This window comes from Bubalus kerabau, chromosome 10 (assembly GCF_029407905.1).
Source record: "Bubalus kerabau isolate K-KA32 ecotype Philippines breed swamp buffalo chromosome 10, PCC_UOA_SB_1v2, whole genome shotgun sequence".
Taxonomy (NCBI): domain Eukaryota; kingdom Metazoa; phylum Chordata; class Mammalia; order Artiodactyla; family Bovidae; genus Bubalus; species Bubalus kerabau.
In genome coordinates, this window is record NC_073633.1 from 26,380,554 (window position 1) to 26,397,859 (window position 17,306).

The 17,306-nt window shown below is 48.8% G+C and overlaps 1 protein-coding gene across 3 annotated transcripts; it reads right to left on the reverse strand.

Annotated features, from left to right (window-relative positions):
- Positions 1-1,513: 1,513 nt before the first annotated feature.
- ABHD4 (abhydrolase domain containing 4, N-acyl phospholipase B) lies at positions 1,514-13,921 on the reverse strand. 3 transcript variants are annotated; one of them, XM_055537111.1, is made up of 7 exons: positions 13,792-13,921; positions 10,317-10,405; positions 8,566-8,740; positions 8,264-8,418; positions 6,424-6,535; positions 3,705-3,891; positions 1,514-2,905 (listed from the first exon to the last, which is right to left on the reverse strand). In XM_055537111.1, exons 1-7 carry the CDS (start codon positions 13,851-13,853, stop codon positions 2,816-2,818), a joined length of 870 nt encoding a protein of 289 aa, XP_055393086.1. In that variant the 5' UTR covers positions 13,854-13,921; the 3' UTR covers positions 1,514-2,815. The 3 variants fall into 3 exon arrangements, with proteins under 3 accessions (XP_055393086.1, XP_055393084.1, XP_055393085.1); XM_055537109.1 differs by having other exon boundaries at positions 8,566-8,938; positions 13,792-13,919; XM_055537110.1 differs by having other exon boundaries at positions 8,566-8,938; positions 13,679-13,812.
- Between the last annotated feature and the right edge of the window lie 3,385 nt (positions 13,922-17,306).

Consider the following 17,306-nt stretch of genomic DNA (forward strand, 5'->3'; position numbering starts at 1 on the left):
TTGTCCCTGCTAATCCACAGACCTGCCCCCACGCCCTTCACTGCCCTTCCTTCAGGCTCAGAGGTCATCATCTCTCCAGGTATGCCTTCCCAACCTCTCAGGGGCCACACTTTTTAGTTGCAGTTTTATACTGATTGATGTAATGATCTGATTAAACACAAGTTTCCATGTAGAATGTAATTTCCCATAAAGGTAGGGACCATGTTTCTTCATTATCATAGCCCTAGTGCTTAGCACACAGTAAGCACTAAATACCTGCCTTGGGAATTCTTTGGCAGTCCAGTGGTTAGGACTCGGTACTCTCACTGCCAGGGTCCCAGGTTCGATCCCTGGTCGGGGCATTAAGATCTCACAAGGAGTGTGATGTGGCCAAAAAAAAAGAAAGCAACCCCCCCATCCTGGCCTCCATATGGCAGGTGTTGGCAATCAAGCAATCTTCAGTCACAGAGAAGATGCAGGTCCTGGGATGGACCTGAGCTTTGTAATTATACCCAAATTACATTATGTAATAAAATCACATACAGATTACTAATTTGTCTATTTATTCATTCATAATGGCAAATGCAGTATTAAGTGCCATTTTGAGATGCTGAATTCTGTGCCTAGCTGGAGTCAGCCAGCACAGCAGGCACTGCTGGTAATGATTTGAACATGTTTGGACACTTGGCACACCTCACTTCTCTTGGCTCAATCAAAATAAACATTTACTGAACAAGAACTAGGTGCCAGACATGCCCCTTATTGCTTAAGCAGCTTGTGGTCTGGGGAGGAAAGACAGACATGAAACAAGTGACTACAAGTGTAAGTTTTACAAAGGGGCATTTGAGTAAGCCACAGAGACACAGAAGAAGGGATGCAGGTCTCGTCTGGGGAGGGGGTCAGTGGCAGGCTTCCCTGCATAATGCATAAGGAATACTTGAACTGAGGTTGAGGATGAGTGGTTTCCCTGGTGGCTCAGATGGTAAAGAATCTGCCTGTATTGCAGGAGACTGGGGTTCTATCCCTGGGCCTGGAAGATCACCTGGAGAAGGGCATGGCAACCCACTCTAGTATTCTTGCCTGGAGAATCCCATGGATAGAGGAGCCTGGCAGGGTGCAGTCTATGAGGTCGGAATGAGCTGGACACCACTGAGTGGCTAATACTGAGGGCAAGCAGAATAGGGCAGAGGGAGCTGTCCAGGTAGAGGCCAAGGTGAACTTCAGATGACAGGGCTATTTAATGGACAGTAGGGAGCACTCGGTTCAGCCTAATTCTCTTATGAATTGGGGCTTGGCCCACCCACCCCTCATCGATCCTCTCAAGTGGTTGGCTGAGATGACCTGTGCTGACCTGGAGACTGGGCGGGGTCCAGAGGGCAGATGATGCACTAAATGGGATGGGGGCGGGGGGGCTTGTGCATGGGTACCTCTCAGGGCCCCTCCTCTGACTCAGACATCACAGGAGAGGTTGTGAATTCAGCACCACCCCCAGCACTCTTGTCAGAGCAATATTAAACATCATCACCATGAGCGATTTTTATTCATTTCTTTATTAATATAGAAAAGGAGCCCAAGGCAGCTGGACCAGTAGTACAAAGCACCAGGAGTTAATACTATTCTGGTGAAAGGGTTGGCTTTACAAAAGTGAAGAAGTAGGTGGGAGCTAGCCTAGTTCTGGGGCCAGGCCCCGCCTACTGCCCAGAACCAGTCCCCGGGAGAGAGTGACAGGTAGGTCGGGGACAGATGAGCTGGAGACCAGAAGGACAGGCAGAAGGGATGGAGGGCCAGGCAGTGAGAACCATCCTGTGGCTGATGAGGACAGGGAACTAACTGCTGGCTGGAGGCTCCCCACTGGGTCCTGGGCAGAGGTTCACGTGAGCAGGCAAAAAAACCCTGCAGATACTAGAGAGGATGGGGATCCAGACACGGCTTGGGGTCGAAGGGCCTTCCCTTCTCTCCATCAGGGGTCACTGTTCTCAGTACTATGGGTGGGGCTTCAGGGCCCAAGGCACAGAGGGAGGCCCAGAGGCCTCCCAATGGGATAAAGAAGGGGCAGGGAAGGAAGCACTTGAGTGTTCCCGGCTTAGGCAGCCAGGGCTGAGACATAGCAGGAAAACAGAATCCCCGTACAAAGAGGCTGGAATGTGCGGCCAGGTGGGCTTATCCTTGGCCAGGACCTGCCCCGTGGCCTCCATGCCTGCCTCAAACCTTAGCAAACAGAGTCCGCCAGGAGCCCTGAGCTGTTTCTCCATGGACCAGCCATGCCCTGCCCTTTGCCTCCTCTGCTAATGAGAGCTTTGGATATGACCTCTTAGGTCATGAGAGCTCCAGGACCTGCTCTTGGTAGCTCCCCAACCAGCCCCTGAACAGAACTGGCATGGGCTGGGGGGCTGGGGTGATGGAGGAGAAAGATGTCCTGCATGGAACCTCCCCCCTCCTCCCGCAGACACACTCCAGACCTGGGCAAGCTGTTAAGAGCCTCTCCTTTGTCCAGGAGGAGCAGCTGCCCTCCCTTGGCACAGGGAGGCATGGCTTGGTGCAGTCCCTTCACAACCACTGCCTGGTGACGCTGGCATGGAGAGAATAGGGTGGCACTCTACAACCCTTTATGCTTCCCTGGGGTGGGGAGCGCAAGGCCTCTAGCAGCTTTTGCCTCCAGCCTTCAGCGTGGGGTCATAGTGCTCTTTGTTCTTCTGTGGTCCTGCCCTGGGGACAGCCCGAGACTCCACCTGGCTGGCACATGTTAGTCGGTGAGGAAAGGACAGAGGGGTAAGTAAGGAGACAGGAAGGTGAGAGCAACTCTCTGGCTTTCTCCTCGTCCTCCAGGAAGAGCAGCTCAATCGACTGAGTCGCAGATCTCCTCCACCACCGCGTTGAAGATGTGCGGCTGGTCTGCGTACACGTGGTGCGAGGCACCCTCGATCTCCTATGGAGGGAGGACCCCGCCAGGGGCAGGATGGCCCTTTATTCTAGGCACTGGAAAGTGGCCACACCATTTATTTTTCTTGTAAACCTGCTCGCCTGCTGCCATAAGCACTTATTTTCTCTAAGACAACTGTCCACCTTTCTCCCCATATCTTGGCACTTCCCAGTGGCAACCAGTGAATCCCAATATCTCATCCTTACTTCTCCTATGGTCCCTGATTGTATCTTTCCTTCTACACTAGTCCCACCATGCTCATGTCATCCACAGGTTCGATACCCAGGACCCGTGAGGCACCAGTCTAAGTAAGCACGAAGTGAAAATTCTTCAGTCATGTCTCTTTGTGATCCCATGGACTATAGCCCACCAGGCCCCTCTGTCCATGGACTTCTCCAGGCAAGAATACTGGAGTGGGTAGCCATAAGTAAGCACACTCCTTAGCAAATGAAGGTGGAGGCAGGAGAATGGTGGGAAGGCTTCTTGGCAGCCTCTATTGTACCCAGCTCTGATTTGGAGTGAGAATTACAGGGGAAGAGGGCAGCATGCTCCCTAGGCCTGACTACTGGACAAGAACCTTCGTTTTAGCTTGACTGGCTACACAGAGGCAAGGAACCCTGAATTATGATATTACAGAGAGCCAACCCTTTCAAATTCATGACCCTATCTCAAACTTTCCACTCTTTCTCCTTGACTCTCCCATCACCCTTCGCTACCTGGTCTCTTAGCTACACTGAGTCAAATCAGCATGTGCTGCATGTTGCAAGATTTCCACCTCAGTCTGTCTGCCCTGGTGGCAACGTACCAAATCTCGGACGTAGGAATCCGGCCGCTGCAGCTTCACCTTTTTTCCCGTGCTGGTGTCTATCCAGGTGTTGGCCCCATAGATCATGGTGATGGGCACATCTTTTCGAATCAAGTGAATTCGCTCTAACATGGGGCGCCGGGCCCAGCCGAAGGACTCCATCATGGCTTTGAATGCCGTCTCCCCACTGGAAAAGCAAAACAGGGTGAGGCGATGAGTAAATGCCACAGCATAAAATGTCAATCTGCGGGTCTCTCGGAGGCTGGGGCAGCATCTTTGGCCTCTTTTTGTTTACCTCCGAGCTCAGCATTAGGCTTATTAAATATTAGGAAGATTACGAGACAGGACTGAATCTCCAGAGGGTCTGCACACAGATGAGGTAGGAGGGACACACTTGTGAAAACCCCATGGCACTGAGGAGTGCCATATTAACCTGTATGTAATACAGGTTAATATGTATTTAACAGCTATTGATGTGGCAGCCTGGGTGGAGGGTGGGCACATATGAACAAGACACATGCAGTGCCTGCCCTCCCAGAGTTCCCATTTTCCTCATCCTTCAGGCATCACATAATGAATTAACTTAACTTCAGATTTCCCAAGAATTATGAAAGGGTAGTGGAGTTCTAGGAGAACACAGACTAGGGAGTTGGCTGGCTGGGGCTGGAGGAGAGGGTCGAAGGGCTCCTTGAGGTGGGCTCTGATGGGCAAGGACTACAGAAGCACAGAGGGTTAACTGAGGAGCCTGGGGAATGAGACGTCAGGCTTGCGAGGACCCAGGGGGAGTAGCAGTTCGTGCTACCTGAGAAGCAAGGACGGCCAATCTAATCTACTTTGCTCCCTGGTCATTTCCTGAGGGAGAGCCTTCAGAGGCTGTGTCAGGAGGGGTCTGCAAGGCTGGAGGGGAAGCCAGCTGTCCGGACGGCTCTGTCACTGCTGTGGGAAGCAGGAAAGGTTGGGGAGACTGGCACCCAGCAGGCTCAGTCTGTTCAGGGGTTATGTCCCCAGTCTCCTTAGCATCCCTGAGATGAAGGGGAGCCTGAGTTCTGCACAGGTCACCAGGAACAGAGTCCTTTTCTAAGACACTGCAGCACAGTGGAACAATCATGGACTCTCGAGTCAGAGAGACATACCTATAAATCCTGGTTCTACTTTCTTAGCAAGTTGTGGAACCAGAATACACCTTAGTTCTCTCATCTACAAACTGGAGAGAAATTATACCCACTTTTTGAGGTCATTATGGGGAAAATGAAAATACGTACAAAGTCCCTAAGTTTAGTGAAGCGAAATAAGTATCCCATCCCCCAAATATTATTCTTTGGCTAAATTATGTTTTCCAAGGGAATGGTAACAGTTACCATGAACTCAAGATTACAACTCAAAAAGACTCAGGGGCTTATAAAATTGAGTGATGGTGTTTGGGGGAAGCGGCTGGTTATCACCAATATCATCTCTGCTTCTTCCAGGACCTGAGTGAGTTGTGTGACAACATACTCTGTGGCTTAGATGGGAGGCCATTCATTATACTGAAGTAGGACTGAGACTGGGGAACACTCTGGGGAAAGGACTAGGGGTGGGCCTGCAAGGCCTCAGGGGGTATGAGACTGGCACCGAGCCCAGTTGAGAGGGATCACGAGCAGAAAGCTGATTTGACTGTTGAACTGAGTTTCTAGACTGCTGTTTAAGCAGGGCCTTTCCATCAGTTGAGCTTCTGAGGAACGCTAGATGGACAGTTCCCACGCTGCCTGAAAGCAGTCTGAATTTGAGGTTAATGCTCAGACAGTGCTACTGGAATGCAAAGTCCCAGTTGCTTCACAGCTTCAGGCTGAACAGGCCTGAAATGAGGCAGGGCAGTGCTGCTGCTCCCAGTGATCTTGGCTCGCCTGCGACGCCTCCTAGCAGCTTGGGGTGAACTCCCCACAGAGGTGGTGCCTCATGGTATCAGCAGCTCACATGGCACTGCCCAAGGGAAGATTACCTCCCTGACTCCACCCTGGCTGGTGGCTGCCAAGACTGTGGATCACAGGGTATGGGCCAGGGGCCCACTGTCTGAGTTGTCACAAACATAAACTTGTTCAGATTCTGGGGACATCCTCAATTCTCCAAAAGACAGAAAAGGCATTCCTATCCCAACAGTAAATATTTCAAGGTGCACAAACATTACGTTTTAAAATGTATAATCTTTCCATCAGCAATTCTATTTGTAGGACTATAGCCTAGCGGTACAGTCACACATGTGCCAAGGAAGATATACAAGGAGGTTCTCTGAAGCAATATCACATGATATCTCAGACAGAAAATAACAAGAAAATGAGGGAATTACAGGTCTGGGACAGGAGAGGACTTGCTTCCTTTCTTTTCCTTTACAACAATACCATGTTCATAATACTTCTTCAGTTAAAAAAAAAAAAAAGATCTTTGCAAATGTTTTCCAGACTCTTTGCCTGTCAGGCTAACTGCTTACCTCCAGGAAAGAGTAAGGGTCTTCTTCTATAGAGACAGGTGGTATGTTTAATTAATCTATTATTTTCTCCATCCCTTTTTGCCTATCCCTGGGGAAGTCTCTGGAAATAAGCAAGCCTGCTAACGCCTATGTTTTCCTAACTAGATGAGAGCTCTGTGGAAGGAAAAAAATACAGCACAGACTGATCCTGGGATAGTTCTGGAGTTTTCACTCCAAACCCATCGACGCTGAGCTGACTCACAGAGCTGCCCTCACCTGGGATTCTGTGCATTGCAGTGGTAGATATACTCTGATATAGTATCATCATCAAAGAAGTCTGCAAACTTGCGCTTGAAGTCCGGTCGGAATCGCTGTACCAGGCCGGGCCCTGGGAGAGAACAGAACGTGGGGGAGCCAGTTTGAGTGGGGAGGAAAGACCCCTGTCATTGTTTTAACAACTTTAACCAAATGTTATTTCTCTTAAGGGTTTGTTTGCTTTGTACACTTAAGGTTATAGTCACAGAGCATGTTAAGTCTTTTGGGAAGCTCCAGGTAACCTCAAACGAGAGTCAGTTAGTTGCCAAAGAATTTGGACAGTCTAAGGTCACTGAGGAACTGGATTACTTGCAGCTCAATGAAATCCCAAGATCCTTTCCTCCAAGGATCACAAACCCCACAAGAGTCCATGGTTGAGATGCTTTGCTTTTATGGTCTGAGCTATGTTCTCTTTCTCCCTGAGACCATCTGTGGCCTTTTAATCTTCTGAGGGTAGTGGATGGAACCAAGAGCCCTCTCAGGTTCAGGCCTGTAACAGAATACAAGTGATGAGGCAAACCTAACACTGGCATCTCAGACTCGGGGCACAGTTTTAGAGAAATCTGTTCCTTTCACCTTTCTTTAAATAGTCCATACACAAGCAGTACGGCACTTGAAACACACTGTAAAAATTGGGCCTAGTCTCCTGGCCTCTCTCTCTCTTCCAGTCTGCTCTCTCTGTGTGCAGAGGGGTGAGAGGGAGGTGTGGCAGGATCCCCTGGGCACTCGCCCTCCTCCATGGCTGCCAGCCACCTGCCCCTACCATACTAGCTCTGATGTCTATGTGTGGCCCTGGCCAGAGGCAAGTCCAGAAATGGGGACAGTGATTAGGACAGGGCTCCTGCCTGGAGGATTAGGGAAGGTCTGCTGGAGTGTACAGTGCTGGGCACCCTAAGAAGACCAGTCCTCTGCCCGTTTAGTACCCTTTGGCACCTGTGTCTCTTGTTTTCCTTCCTTTCTCCCCAGACTCCTACCTTTTGCTCATATGCTCGCTTTTCTCTTTTACCCAGAGCCATTCTGTTTCTCTTGAAGGGCCTAGAGAGACAACTCTTATTCAGCCACCAGCAATTAACCCCTAATAATTGGCTGCTGAACATTACCGTGTAGATATAAGCCATCAGTGCAAGATAGAGCGTCGCCCACCTTTACCATAAAGGGAAGCTGCTTTTACTTCCTTAAAAGGCTCCTCTCCAGACAGAAGGTGCCAGCAGTGTGAGGTCAGAAGCCTGGGGCCTACTAAATTTATGCACTCTGGCTGCCCTGCCTCCTTCCTCCCTTCACTCACAGGATTTGCTAACAGCTACTAAGTGGTGATGTGGTGTCTGACTGGGGCAGGGCATGGTGTAGAGGGGCTTGTCTGCCTCTGTAGGTGATACTGGAGGCTCTGGTTCTGACCTCTCCTGGCAACAGATGCTGGGTGAGTTGCAGAGATGGGATCCATAGTGACCACGTTGAAACACCAACAGCTGCCACAAACCCACACATGTAGCATAAAAACTCAGTAGAGGAAGAGTCATCTCGAAACCCCTTTCTCTCTCTCTGGGGACACAGAGTAGAAGTTCTGTTCCATCTGTCTCTTGAATAGAAAAACTTTTTCCATGCAGATGAAGGGGGGGAAAAAAAAACCTTCTGAAACTGCCGACCAAGACATTTGGTCCAGATTAACATTAAAAAATAACGCTAGGCTTATTCCCATTTTTCATGAACAAAAGGGGATGGTGAGCATCCAGACGCAGGGGGGCTTCTAGAATGGGACAGCTGTGGTTGGAGGAGACAGTTTCTCTATCTGCAGGCTACTCACCCCAGGGCCCAGCGACTCGAAGAACAGCCAGTGGATTGGAACGCCCTAGGACAGAGGCCACAGCCTTGACCCAGGTCGGGGGTGCACGGACCTGACTGGGGTCAGCTGGTCGGAGGGGAAAGCCCCACGGGTCCACCAGGATGAGGTGTTTAACTCTAAAAGAGGGAAAGGGAGAAGACAAGTTTTCTTTGCTTGAAGGTACCATAGCCCTTAAGTTGCCCAGGAAGAGAACAACTGGAAATGAGTAATGGAAGACTCCCAGCAAGGCACTGTTGTGATGGAGACAGGTGGCTCCTCCTTACCTGTCAGGGTACTTGATCGAGTAGGAAGTGGCCAGGAATCCTCCCAGACTGTGCCCCAGGAGGATCATACTGGGGATTCCCATGCTCTCCCGCCACGTCTCTATTGAGGTCACAAACTCGTCCTCGGCCCCCTCTGGATCCCTGGGGAACGTTGGCCTCGAGCTTCGCCCGAAGCCTAGCAGATCGAAGGTGTGCAATGTGCGGCGGGTGCTCAGTGAATCCATGTTGAGGATCCAGAGGCCCACGCCGCCCCCGAAGCCGTGCACCATGACCAGTGGGGTGCGGTCCCTGAGCTCAGGGCTCACTGTCACTGTCCAGATCTTGTTCTGGTTTGGGAGGGACACATATCGAGCCAGGAACTTGTTCTGGAGGCCTGGGGAGAGGGGTCCAGGGCAAAGGGATAAGACTGTGTGCTGACCGTGTCATCTTTTTGCTTGGACTCTCACTTTTCAGCCCTCTCTCATCCCCAAACCCTTCCTGGCCTCTCTCACCTTTCCTTTTACAACTCTCTGATCATACAGCCTAAGAGTTCAACTCCAAGTACAATTTGTAGATGTCTAGTGTTAGTAGTCTTAATTGCTCAGTTGTGTCTGACTCTTTGCCACCTCACGAACTGTAGCCTGCCAGGCTCCTCTGTCATTGGATTCTTCAGGCAAAAATACTGGAGTGGATTGCCATACCCTTCTCCAGAGGATCCTCCTGATGCAGGGATCGAACCCGGGTCTCCTGCGTTGCAAGCAGATTCTCTACCATTTGAGCTACAGGGAAGATCCTTGTAGATATCCATAGGCATTAAGAGGGGCCATTGTATTCCTTGGGCTCCCTTTGGGTCCAGGGTAGAAGTGACCCCACAGAGCTCTGGCATTCATTACTCTTGTACCTGTATATGCCTGGGGCTTGACGGAGGGAGAGTGTGTCCTCACTGAGGGTATCTGGGAGGGTCAAGCCAGGTCCTTCTTAGGGAAAGATGAAGGTGGGCAGTATTTGCTCTGCTGGCGTGAAGGCAGTCACACAACAGAGCTACCTGAGGTAAGTCACATGAATTTCAGACAAAGGCTTGAAAACTGACTGTTCTGTGGCTGTACTTACTCAGGTCCATAAGAGACAGGGTAGCCATGGCTAGGGCAATAGGTGCAGGGCAGGAAAGATCATATGAAAAATATGGGAAGATGGGGCCCAAGGGGCTTGTTTGAGCTGGTGGCTGCTGGTGCTCCTAGGGGGATGCCCTGACCCCACAGAACATTGCCTAGGAGAGCTGGCCAGTGGGAATCCCCAACTACTCTGGTAACTGGATGAAGGGGAAGGGTGGCTTATTGGGTAGAATACAAGGAACAGTATTATTAGAGAATATAGGATTGCTGGTCCTTGGCTAGGAAGGTGGTAAATCTAAGTGTTTGTCTGATGAGAAAGGGAGAAATGGAAAAAGAATAAGAGAAGGAAGAAGTGAATGTGTATTTGTACACATTGTGTATTAATAGCTGGTACAGGGTTTGAGGTGAAGTTGTGGGATGTGGCAGAATGGTTTCTGCTGAATGGTTTCTGTTCTGATGGACAGGGCAGGAGATGTTAAGGAACTGCTATCATAGAATGTGCATCCTCTGCCCAAATTGCATCCCTCCAATCATGGACATCCCTTCCTTTCACATCAAGCATTGTCAACCAGGAATCAGTGGGCTCAGTGGGCCAGGCTCTGGGAAGACCCTGTATCCTGGGGCTCCTGAGGGAGGTGGCACAAGCCACCTTCTACTTACACTGGAGGATCCTGGCTTCTACATTCTTCAGTTGAGACATGGAAGTGGGGCGCCAAGTGGGCAGCCAGCTGCTCAGCCAGCCTTGAGGCCTGGGACAGGAACACACAGAAACATTCACTAGCAATATTGCAATTCACTAGCAATATTGCAAACATTGATACCCCCAGTCTTGCTGGCAGTTACAAAAGAGTTATCAGGGTGCAGGGTGTTTCCCAGGCTCAGGAAACCTGCCCCTGTGGCAGTCAGCAATTCCATGGCTGCCTGATAAACTGTTACTCTTCTCTGGTAAATGGTTATTAGCAACAACATACCCTTTGTTTCAACAGATACTCAGAATACTATGTGTACAGTACTTAACAGTTTATAAAGCTCTTTCACATTTTTTATCTCATTTGAGCTTTACAACTCCCCTTTGTTATTGGTTATTATAATGTTCAAAGAGGTTACAAGGGGGGAGAAAAAGCCAACTTTTAACTAATGTTTCAGTTCTCCTTTGCCATCCCTAGGACTGTATGTTCCTTTAGAGTAGGACAAATTCCCATGCCACTTGCCCTCCTGGCAGAGTACCAGGGTTGGTGTATGCCTGCTTCCCAGCCCCTGGGAGTCCAGAGCACTGTGTCAGTGGCCAGTGGGGCTCTCAGGCAATCAGTCCAGCCTTGAATGATGTGTTGGGATAGGCAGGGAGTAAGAGGAGGGAGACCTGGATTCAAGCTCAGTTTTGATTCCCTGATAGGACACATGTTGCCTCTGGCCTTGTTTCCAGATTATAAAATGAGTAGAAAGTTTGCCACCAATGGCTTGCAGTAAAACAGGTAAGATAACCTATCTTGTTTTCTACTTTACAGCCAGGGGACTTTAAGTCATTGCAGGGTACAGGTTGAACAGACCAGTGTTAGAGTAATTTTTTAAAAAACCCTAGATTTACATCATAGTAATGTCATTTATGAGCACAGTGGTGTTGGCCTGATAAATAATCTGTCTTTGAGCATCCAGAAATGAAAGGAATCTCATAAGGTGCCTGGGATAAAACAGATGCTCAATGAATCGCTTTTGTTATTCCTCTTCCATCCCATATTATTCTTTTCTTGAACTCTGCCTGGATGAAGTGGATTTCAGGATGGACATTACCAGCTATAGGAAGGTCTTGTAAACATCAGAATAGTCAAGCAGGGGCATTCTGTGAAGGAGTGAGGGCAACCACTACTAATCCCCTCTCGCTACACACTGGGCACCGTGCTGCATCATTTGAAGTGCAGAATTTTAGATTAGGCTACTTCCTTAGAAATCTAGTCCAGCCTCTTAATTTAACAGATGAGCAAAGTGATGCCCAAAGAGGCCATACATCTAGTTAGAAAAAGAAGCAGAACCAGGACCTGGATCTCAAATCCAGGTTTCAGGTATTCCCTGGTGGTCCAGTGGTTAGGACTCCGTGCTTTCACTGCTGAGAAACAAGGCCAAAAAAAAAAAAAAGTCAAATCCAGGTTTCTCCTTGTGTTTCCTCTGGACATTCCAGCCTCAGCTTTTTAAGGCCACACATGGATACTCAATATACAACCAGTTTTACACTTGCCTGCTTTCTGAAAGGACATGTGACCTAAAGCCAAAGGTCAGAGTTCTAATCCTGGCATCACTACTCACCAGCAATGTGCCCTTAGCACATTATTTAGCCTTTCTCTGTCAGAGTTTCCTCATCTTTAAAAGGGAGGTAATAATAGTATCTACTTCATAGGGTTGTCATAAAGATCGAATAAATTAAAGCACAGAATAATGCCTAGCACAGTACACACTCTCAGTAAATGTTCTTTCCCCTGGCCAAATCATAAACTATCCATATTCTGTGCTTTTCAAGTAGCAGATCTCAGTTACTCAAATCTTAAGAGGTTTGAATTACTGGAGCTACAGCTGAAACTGGTCCATCAGTGGCTTTAGCCAGATGAGAGCTGTTGGTCTCAATCCTACGAAGACTCAGAACCCTTCAAATGATCCACTGGAATTCCTTACAGGCTTGAAGTGCGGGCACCAAGACCATAGAATGTTGCTGGTCTTAGGAGGCAAACTTTCTCTCCATCCTACAGAGACTGTGACAAGTCAGAACATGTCATCTGGACCCCACATGGCCTCGTATCTGCCCAAAGCAGCACTCAGGAGAGATGCTGTCCCAAAGAACAACAGCATCATGGGCTGCTCTGCAGAGATCCTCAGATATCCCGCCTCTCTTCTTCACTGAAAATGTTACCAGTAAAGTGCTGGAGGTATAGCACCTGGCACACTATCTGCTCAGTACCCCTGGGGAGATGCGGAGGCCTGGGGGTGGGGAACTGAGGCAAGAAGCAAAGTGGCCCCTTAGCCATGAGCTTAGCCTGACTGGGGTGGTCTCATCCCTCTAGGGTCAAGGGATCTTTACCCTGATGGTGGGTGAGCCGGAAGAGGTTCTGTGCTGTAAGAAGCCTGTTCTAGACCTCTGTGATATTGGGGTCTAACTTCTTTGGACACTGGATTCTTCATTTGTAGAAAGAAACTGCACTGACTGAATATCAACTCTAATATTCTGTGTTTCCCTAAGTCATTGTAGGTATTGTAAATTTCCTCTTGAAAGCATCATTTTGGAAAGTACCACTCTCCTTGGCAATTCCTTCAAGCCTGGGAAGCTATTATGTTATTAGTTTTGCAAGCAGCTCCAAAATGGGGGGAACACGGGATTCAGGAAAGGCCCAGTTCTGGTATAACCCGGGCTTGGGTGGAAGCTGAGTCATTCTCCAAGCAACTTTTCCTTGTTCCTATCAGACGGTGAACTGCTTGCCACACCACCTACAGGTGGCATCCCAAACTTGTCATTGAGATCGCGGTAACAAAATCCAAAAGCTCTAATTCTGAAACCGTAGCATTAAGGAGATTGTTAATGATGATTAAAAACTATCAACTAGGATTGCTGGCGACTAAGCGTCTCGCCGGGCGAAAGCTAAAGGAACTTGCAAGCCTATTAACCCAGACCAATCCCAGCCCAGGGGAGCCCTCTCTCCGCTTTCCAAGCCTTCGCGTTGCGGGGCTAAGCGATGCTCTTCCCACACCTCCGACTCGCGTCGGGGAGCAAACGCAGACTAGCAGCAGACCTGGCTGCTACCCCCGCACCCGCGTCCACACACGCTTGCTTTGAGGGATCTGAGACATCACCACTAAATCTAATCCCAGGGCGCAGGCATTAGAGGGGAGCGAGGAATGATCGCCGAGACTAAAGTGGAAAGTAAGAATCGCTGGGTTGCAGGCAAGCGTTATCTTCCATCGCTCCCTCGGCTTCGCGGCCGCAACTCCTGGGCAAAAGCAAAGCAAGCAAACGCAGCCCCCAGCCCTCCCCGGAAGCCGACCTGAAAAGGAAAGGCGGGAAGATGTCTAAAACTGTTCCTCAGCCACAGACAGTCCCAGGTTCACGGCCCCGAGAGAGAGAGGGAGAGAGAGAAAAGAGACAAGGTTAACTCACTGCTGCTCCAGATCATCGGCCATAGTAAACAAGCCCTGCCGGGTCGAGCTGAGCCAGCCCATCCCTCCACCTGACGCCAGCACCAGCTGACCGAGAAAAGCGTCGGATAACAAAGTGGGGCGTGGCCAGCGCCGCGGCGGGAGAGGCGGGGTCGCAGGACTCAGGCTGGGCCGGCCGGGACACGTGAGCTGTCTCTGAGCCCCTCCTAAGCTAGGACCGCAGTCCGGCCACACGTTTGGGGACAGTGAGGGAGGTAAGTAGTACTGAAACTACGAGTTCCTCCGTCAAACCTCTATTCTCTGATAATTAAAAGGTAACAGAATTACCCCTGCACGCTCCCACAATCTTCCCTATTACAGACCCCAGTCCTCCCAGGTCCTCTCCTTAGCGTTCCTTCTAACCAGATGCTTAAGATGTTTGTGGACACAGTACCAACGGTGGAACGCTCCTACGAAGGGCCTGGGAGCTTGTGGCCCAAATAGGCTGCTAGATTTTGTAAATAAAACCAGGACGCCTAGTTAAGGTTGAATTTCAGATAAACACCAACTACTTTTTTAGAGTAAGTCTGTCCTGTGCAATATTTGGGACATAACTGAGCATCCTGTATTTTATCTGGCCACCCCAAACTTAAGCCACGCCTGCCAAGATGAACATTCCTCAGCCCCGGGGATGTCTTTGGCCCCAGCCTGGTTCTCAGGAACAAGGTGGCTCAACCCCAGGTCTCCATCAGTTTGGACGATCCCTGCCTCCCCTCCCCCCAGGAGGGAAGCTGAAGAACTAACCTGTAAACCTGGGTCGGTTTTAAGTAGCTGGAATGGGGGTTGGGGGAGGTGGTGAGGGGGAGAGAGGTCCTGATTGGTTTGCTCAGTAGAGGAGCCAAACCTTAAGGCTGGCTGGCTCCAGAACTTGCCTGAACTGGATAACAAGGCCTGATGTCCCTGAAGCAGGCATCCTCTTGATAAGGTTAAAACCAGACTAGAAGTAGTGGAGGGTGGGAGAATACTGATGGTAGGGTTTGTCAAGGTGGGTTTTTTTGTTTTTTTTTTTTAGGCTTTCTGCTGGACTCAGGAGAGTCTGAGATTTCTTCTGTCATGTAACACAGTGTTAAATTGATCTGATTATCACTATAAGGACAGGAAGTTCAAGAGAATGGGTATTTAATACACTATTGATACTATGTATGAAATAGGTTAACTAATGAGAACCTACTGTATAGCTCAAGGAACTCAGTGCTCTGTGGTGACCTAAGTGAGAAGGAAATCCAAAAAGAGGGTATATATGTATACGTATAGCTGGTTCTCTTTGCTGTCCAATAGAAACTAACACAACATTGTAAAGCAGGAGGGAAAGGCTCCCCACTCCAGTGTTCTGGCCTGGAGAATTCCATGGACTGTATAGTCCACGGGATCAAGCAAAGAGTAGAACAGGACTGAGCGACTTTCACTTTCACACTCCAATAAAAATTAATTAAAAAAAGAGAGAATGGGCATTTTTAGAGCTTAGGGGTCTGGGAATTTGCAAGGTGTGGGGCAAAGTAGTACTAACAAAAGAGGACCCGTCTTGTCACTTGTTCTTACCAGAGTGGTCCTAAACCTCAGGGTGCATGACCATCATCTGGAAGGCTTGTTTAAAAATTCAGGTTTCCAGGACTTCCCTGGCAGTCCAGTGGTTAAGTCCATGCTTCCAATGCAGGCTTTGAACCCTGGTTGGGAAACTAAGATCCCACATGCCTGTGAGGTGCAGCCAAAAAAAAAAAAAAAAGTTTCTAAAACCCTACCCTCTGAGATTCTAATTCATTAAGTTTGGTTTGATGCTAATAGCTGCATTTTTAGGAAGCACTTCAGATGCTAAAGTTCAGTAGGACTCATTGGAAATTAGAAGATGTTTCTAGGGCCAGAATTCTGGGTGCAATTTTGGCTTTGCAGCTTATCTGCTACATGTTTGTGAGTAAATTATATAGCATCTCTAAATTTTCTTCCTCTGTCTCCTATCTTGTTGTGAGAATTAACCAAGATAATTCAAACATTTAGTACATTGTTTATGCTAAAAAGTTACTATTATTATTAACATACCTATTCAAAGCCCAGCATTATGTTAAGCACTGCTACTGCTAAGTCGCTTCAGTCGTGTCTGACTCTGTGTGACCCCATAGATGGCGGCCCACCAGGCTCCCCCATCCCTGGGATTCTCCAGGCAAGAACACTGGAGTGGGTTGCCATTTCCTTCTCCAATGCATGAAAGGGAAAAGTGAAAGTGAAGTTGCTCAGTCGTGTCTGACTCTTTGTGACCCCATGGTCTGCAGCCTACCAGGCTCCCCCATCCCTGGGATTCTCCAGGCAAGAACACTGGAGTGGGTTGCCATTTCCTTCTCCAATGCATGAAAGGGAAAAGTGAAAGTGAAGTTGCTCAGTCGTGTCTGACTCTTTGTGACCCCATGGTCTGCAGCCTACCAGGCTCCTCCATCCATGGGATTTTCCAGGCAAGAATACTGGAGTGGGGTGCCATTGCCTTCTCCAATGTTAAGCACTAAGAACACCATTATCAAAAGTAAAGAAACAGGGACTTTCCTGGTAGTCCAGTGGCTAAGACTCATTTCGTTGCAACAAAATATCCTGCATGACGCAACTGGAACCTGATTCAGCCAAATTAATTAATTATAAAAAACACACACCAAAAAAAACAAGGTGCTAAGTGTTATGAAAAGGGAATGTTGCATATAATTCCAATAAACAAAGAACGTTACCTGCCGTTCCAGTAAACAATGAATGCTGCCTGCCATCAGGCCATCAGCCAGAGCAACTGCTGGCTGCCCACTCAGCCCACCCCTCCATGGTGTGCCCTGAAGGGAATTCAGGATGGAGATAAACAGGAAACTGTCTGTCCTAGATAGTTAAGGTGCATATCTAAGGAATAATTCTTACAGGTAGTCAAGGACTAAAATCACTAACTTGAGATGTCTGGTTTTTGTGATTTCCATGTTCTACTACATGCCTCCACCCCCTGACACCCCCACCCTCACCCCCCATCCCCAGCAAAAACTGCAATATATCCTGGCTCCTCCCTTTTGGGAGCAGTTCCTCAAAGCAGTCTGAGAGGCTGTCTTCTGGGTTATAGTCCTCAGTAAGGTCCCCAAATAAAACTTAACTCTCAACTTTCAGTTTGTGCAATTTTTCTCTGATTGACAGTGTCAAGGGCTTTTGGAAGCTGTACCATACAGGATATTCCAGGTTACATCACTGTTAGACAGGTTAACAGAATCTCCCACTTTTCAGAAAACCTGTAAGATGTAGAACTTTTCACTTTCATGCATTGGAGAAGGAAATGGCAACCCACTCCAGTGTTCTTCCCTTGAGAATCCCAGGGATGGGGGAGCCTGGTGGGCTGCCATCTATGGGGTTGCACAGAGTTGGACACGACTGAAGCAACTTAGCAGGAGCAGCAGCAGACCTGGCTGAGCACTGAAGAATTGATGCTTTTGAACTGTCATGTTGGAGAAGACTCTTGAGAGTCCCTTG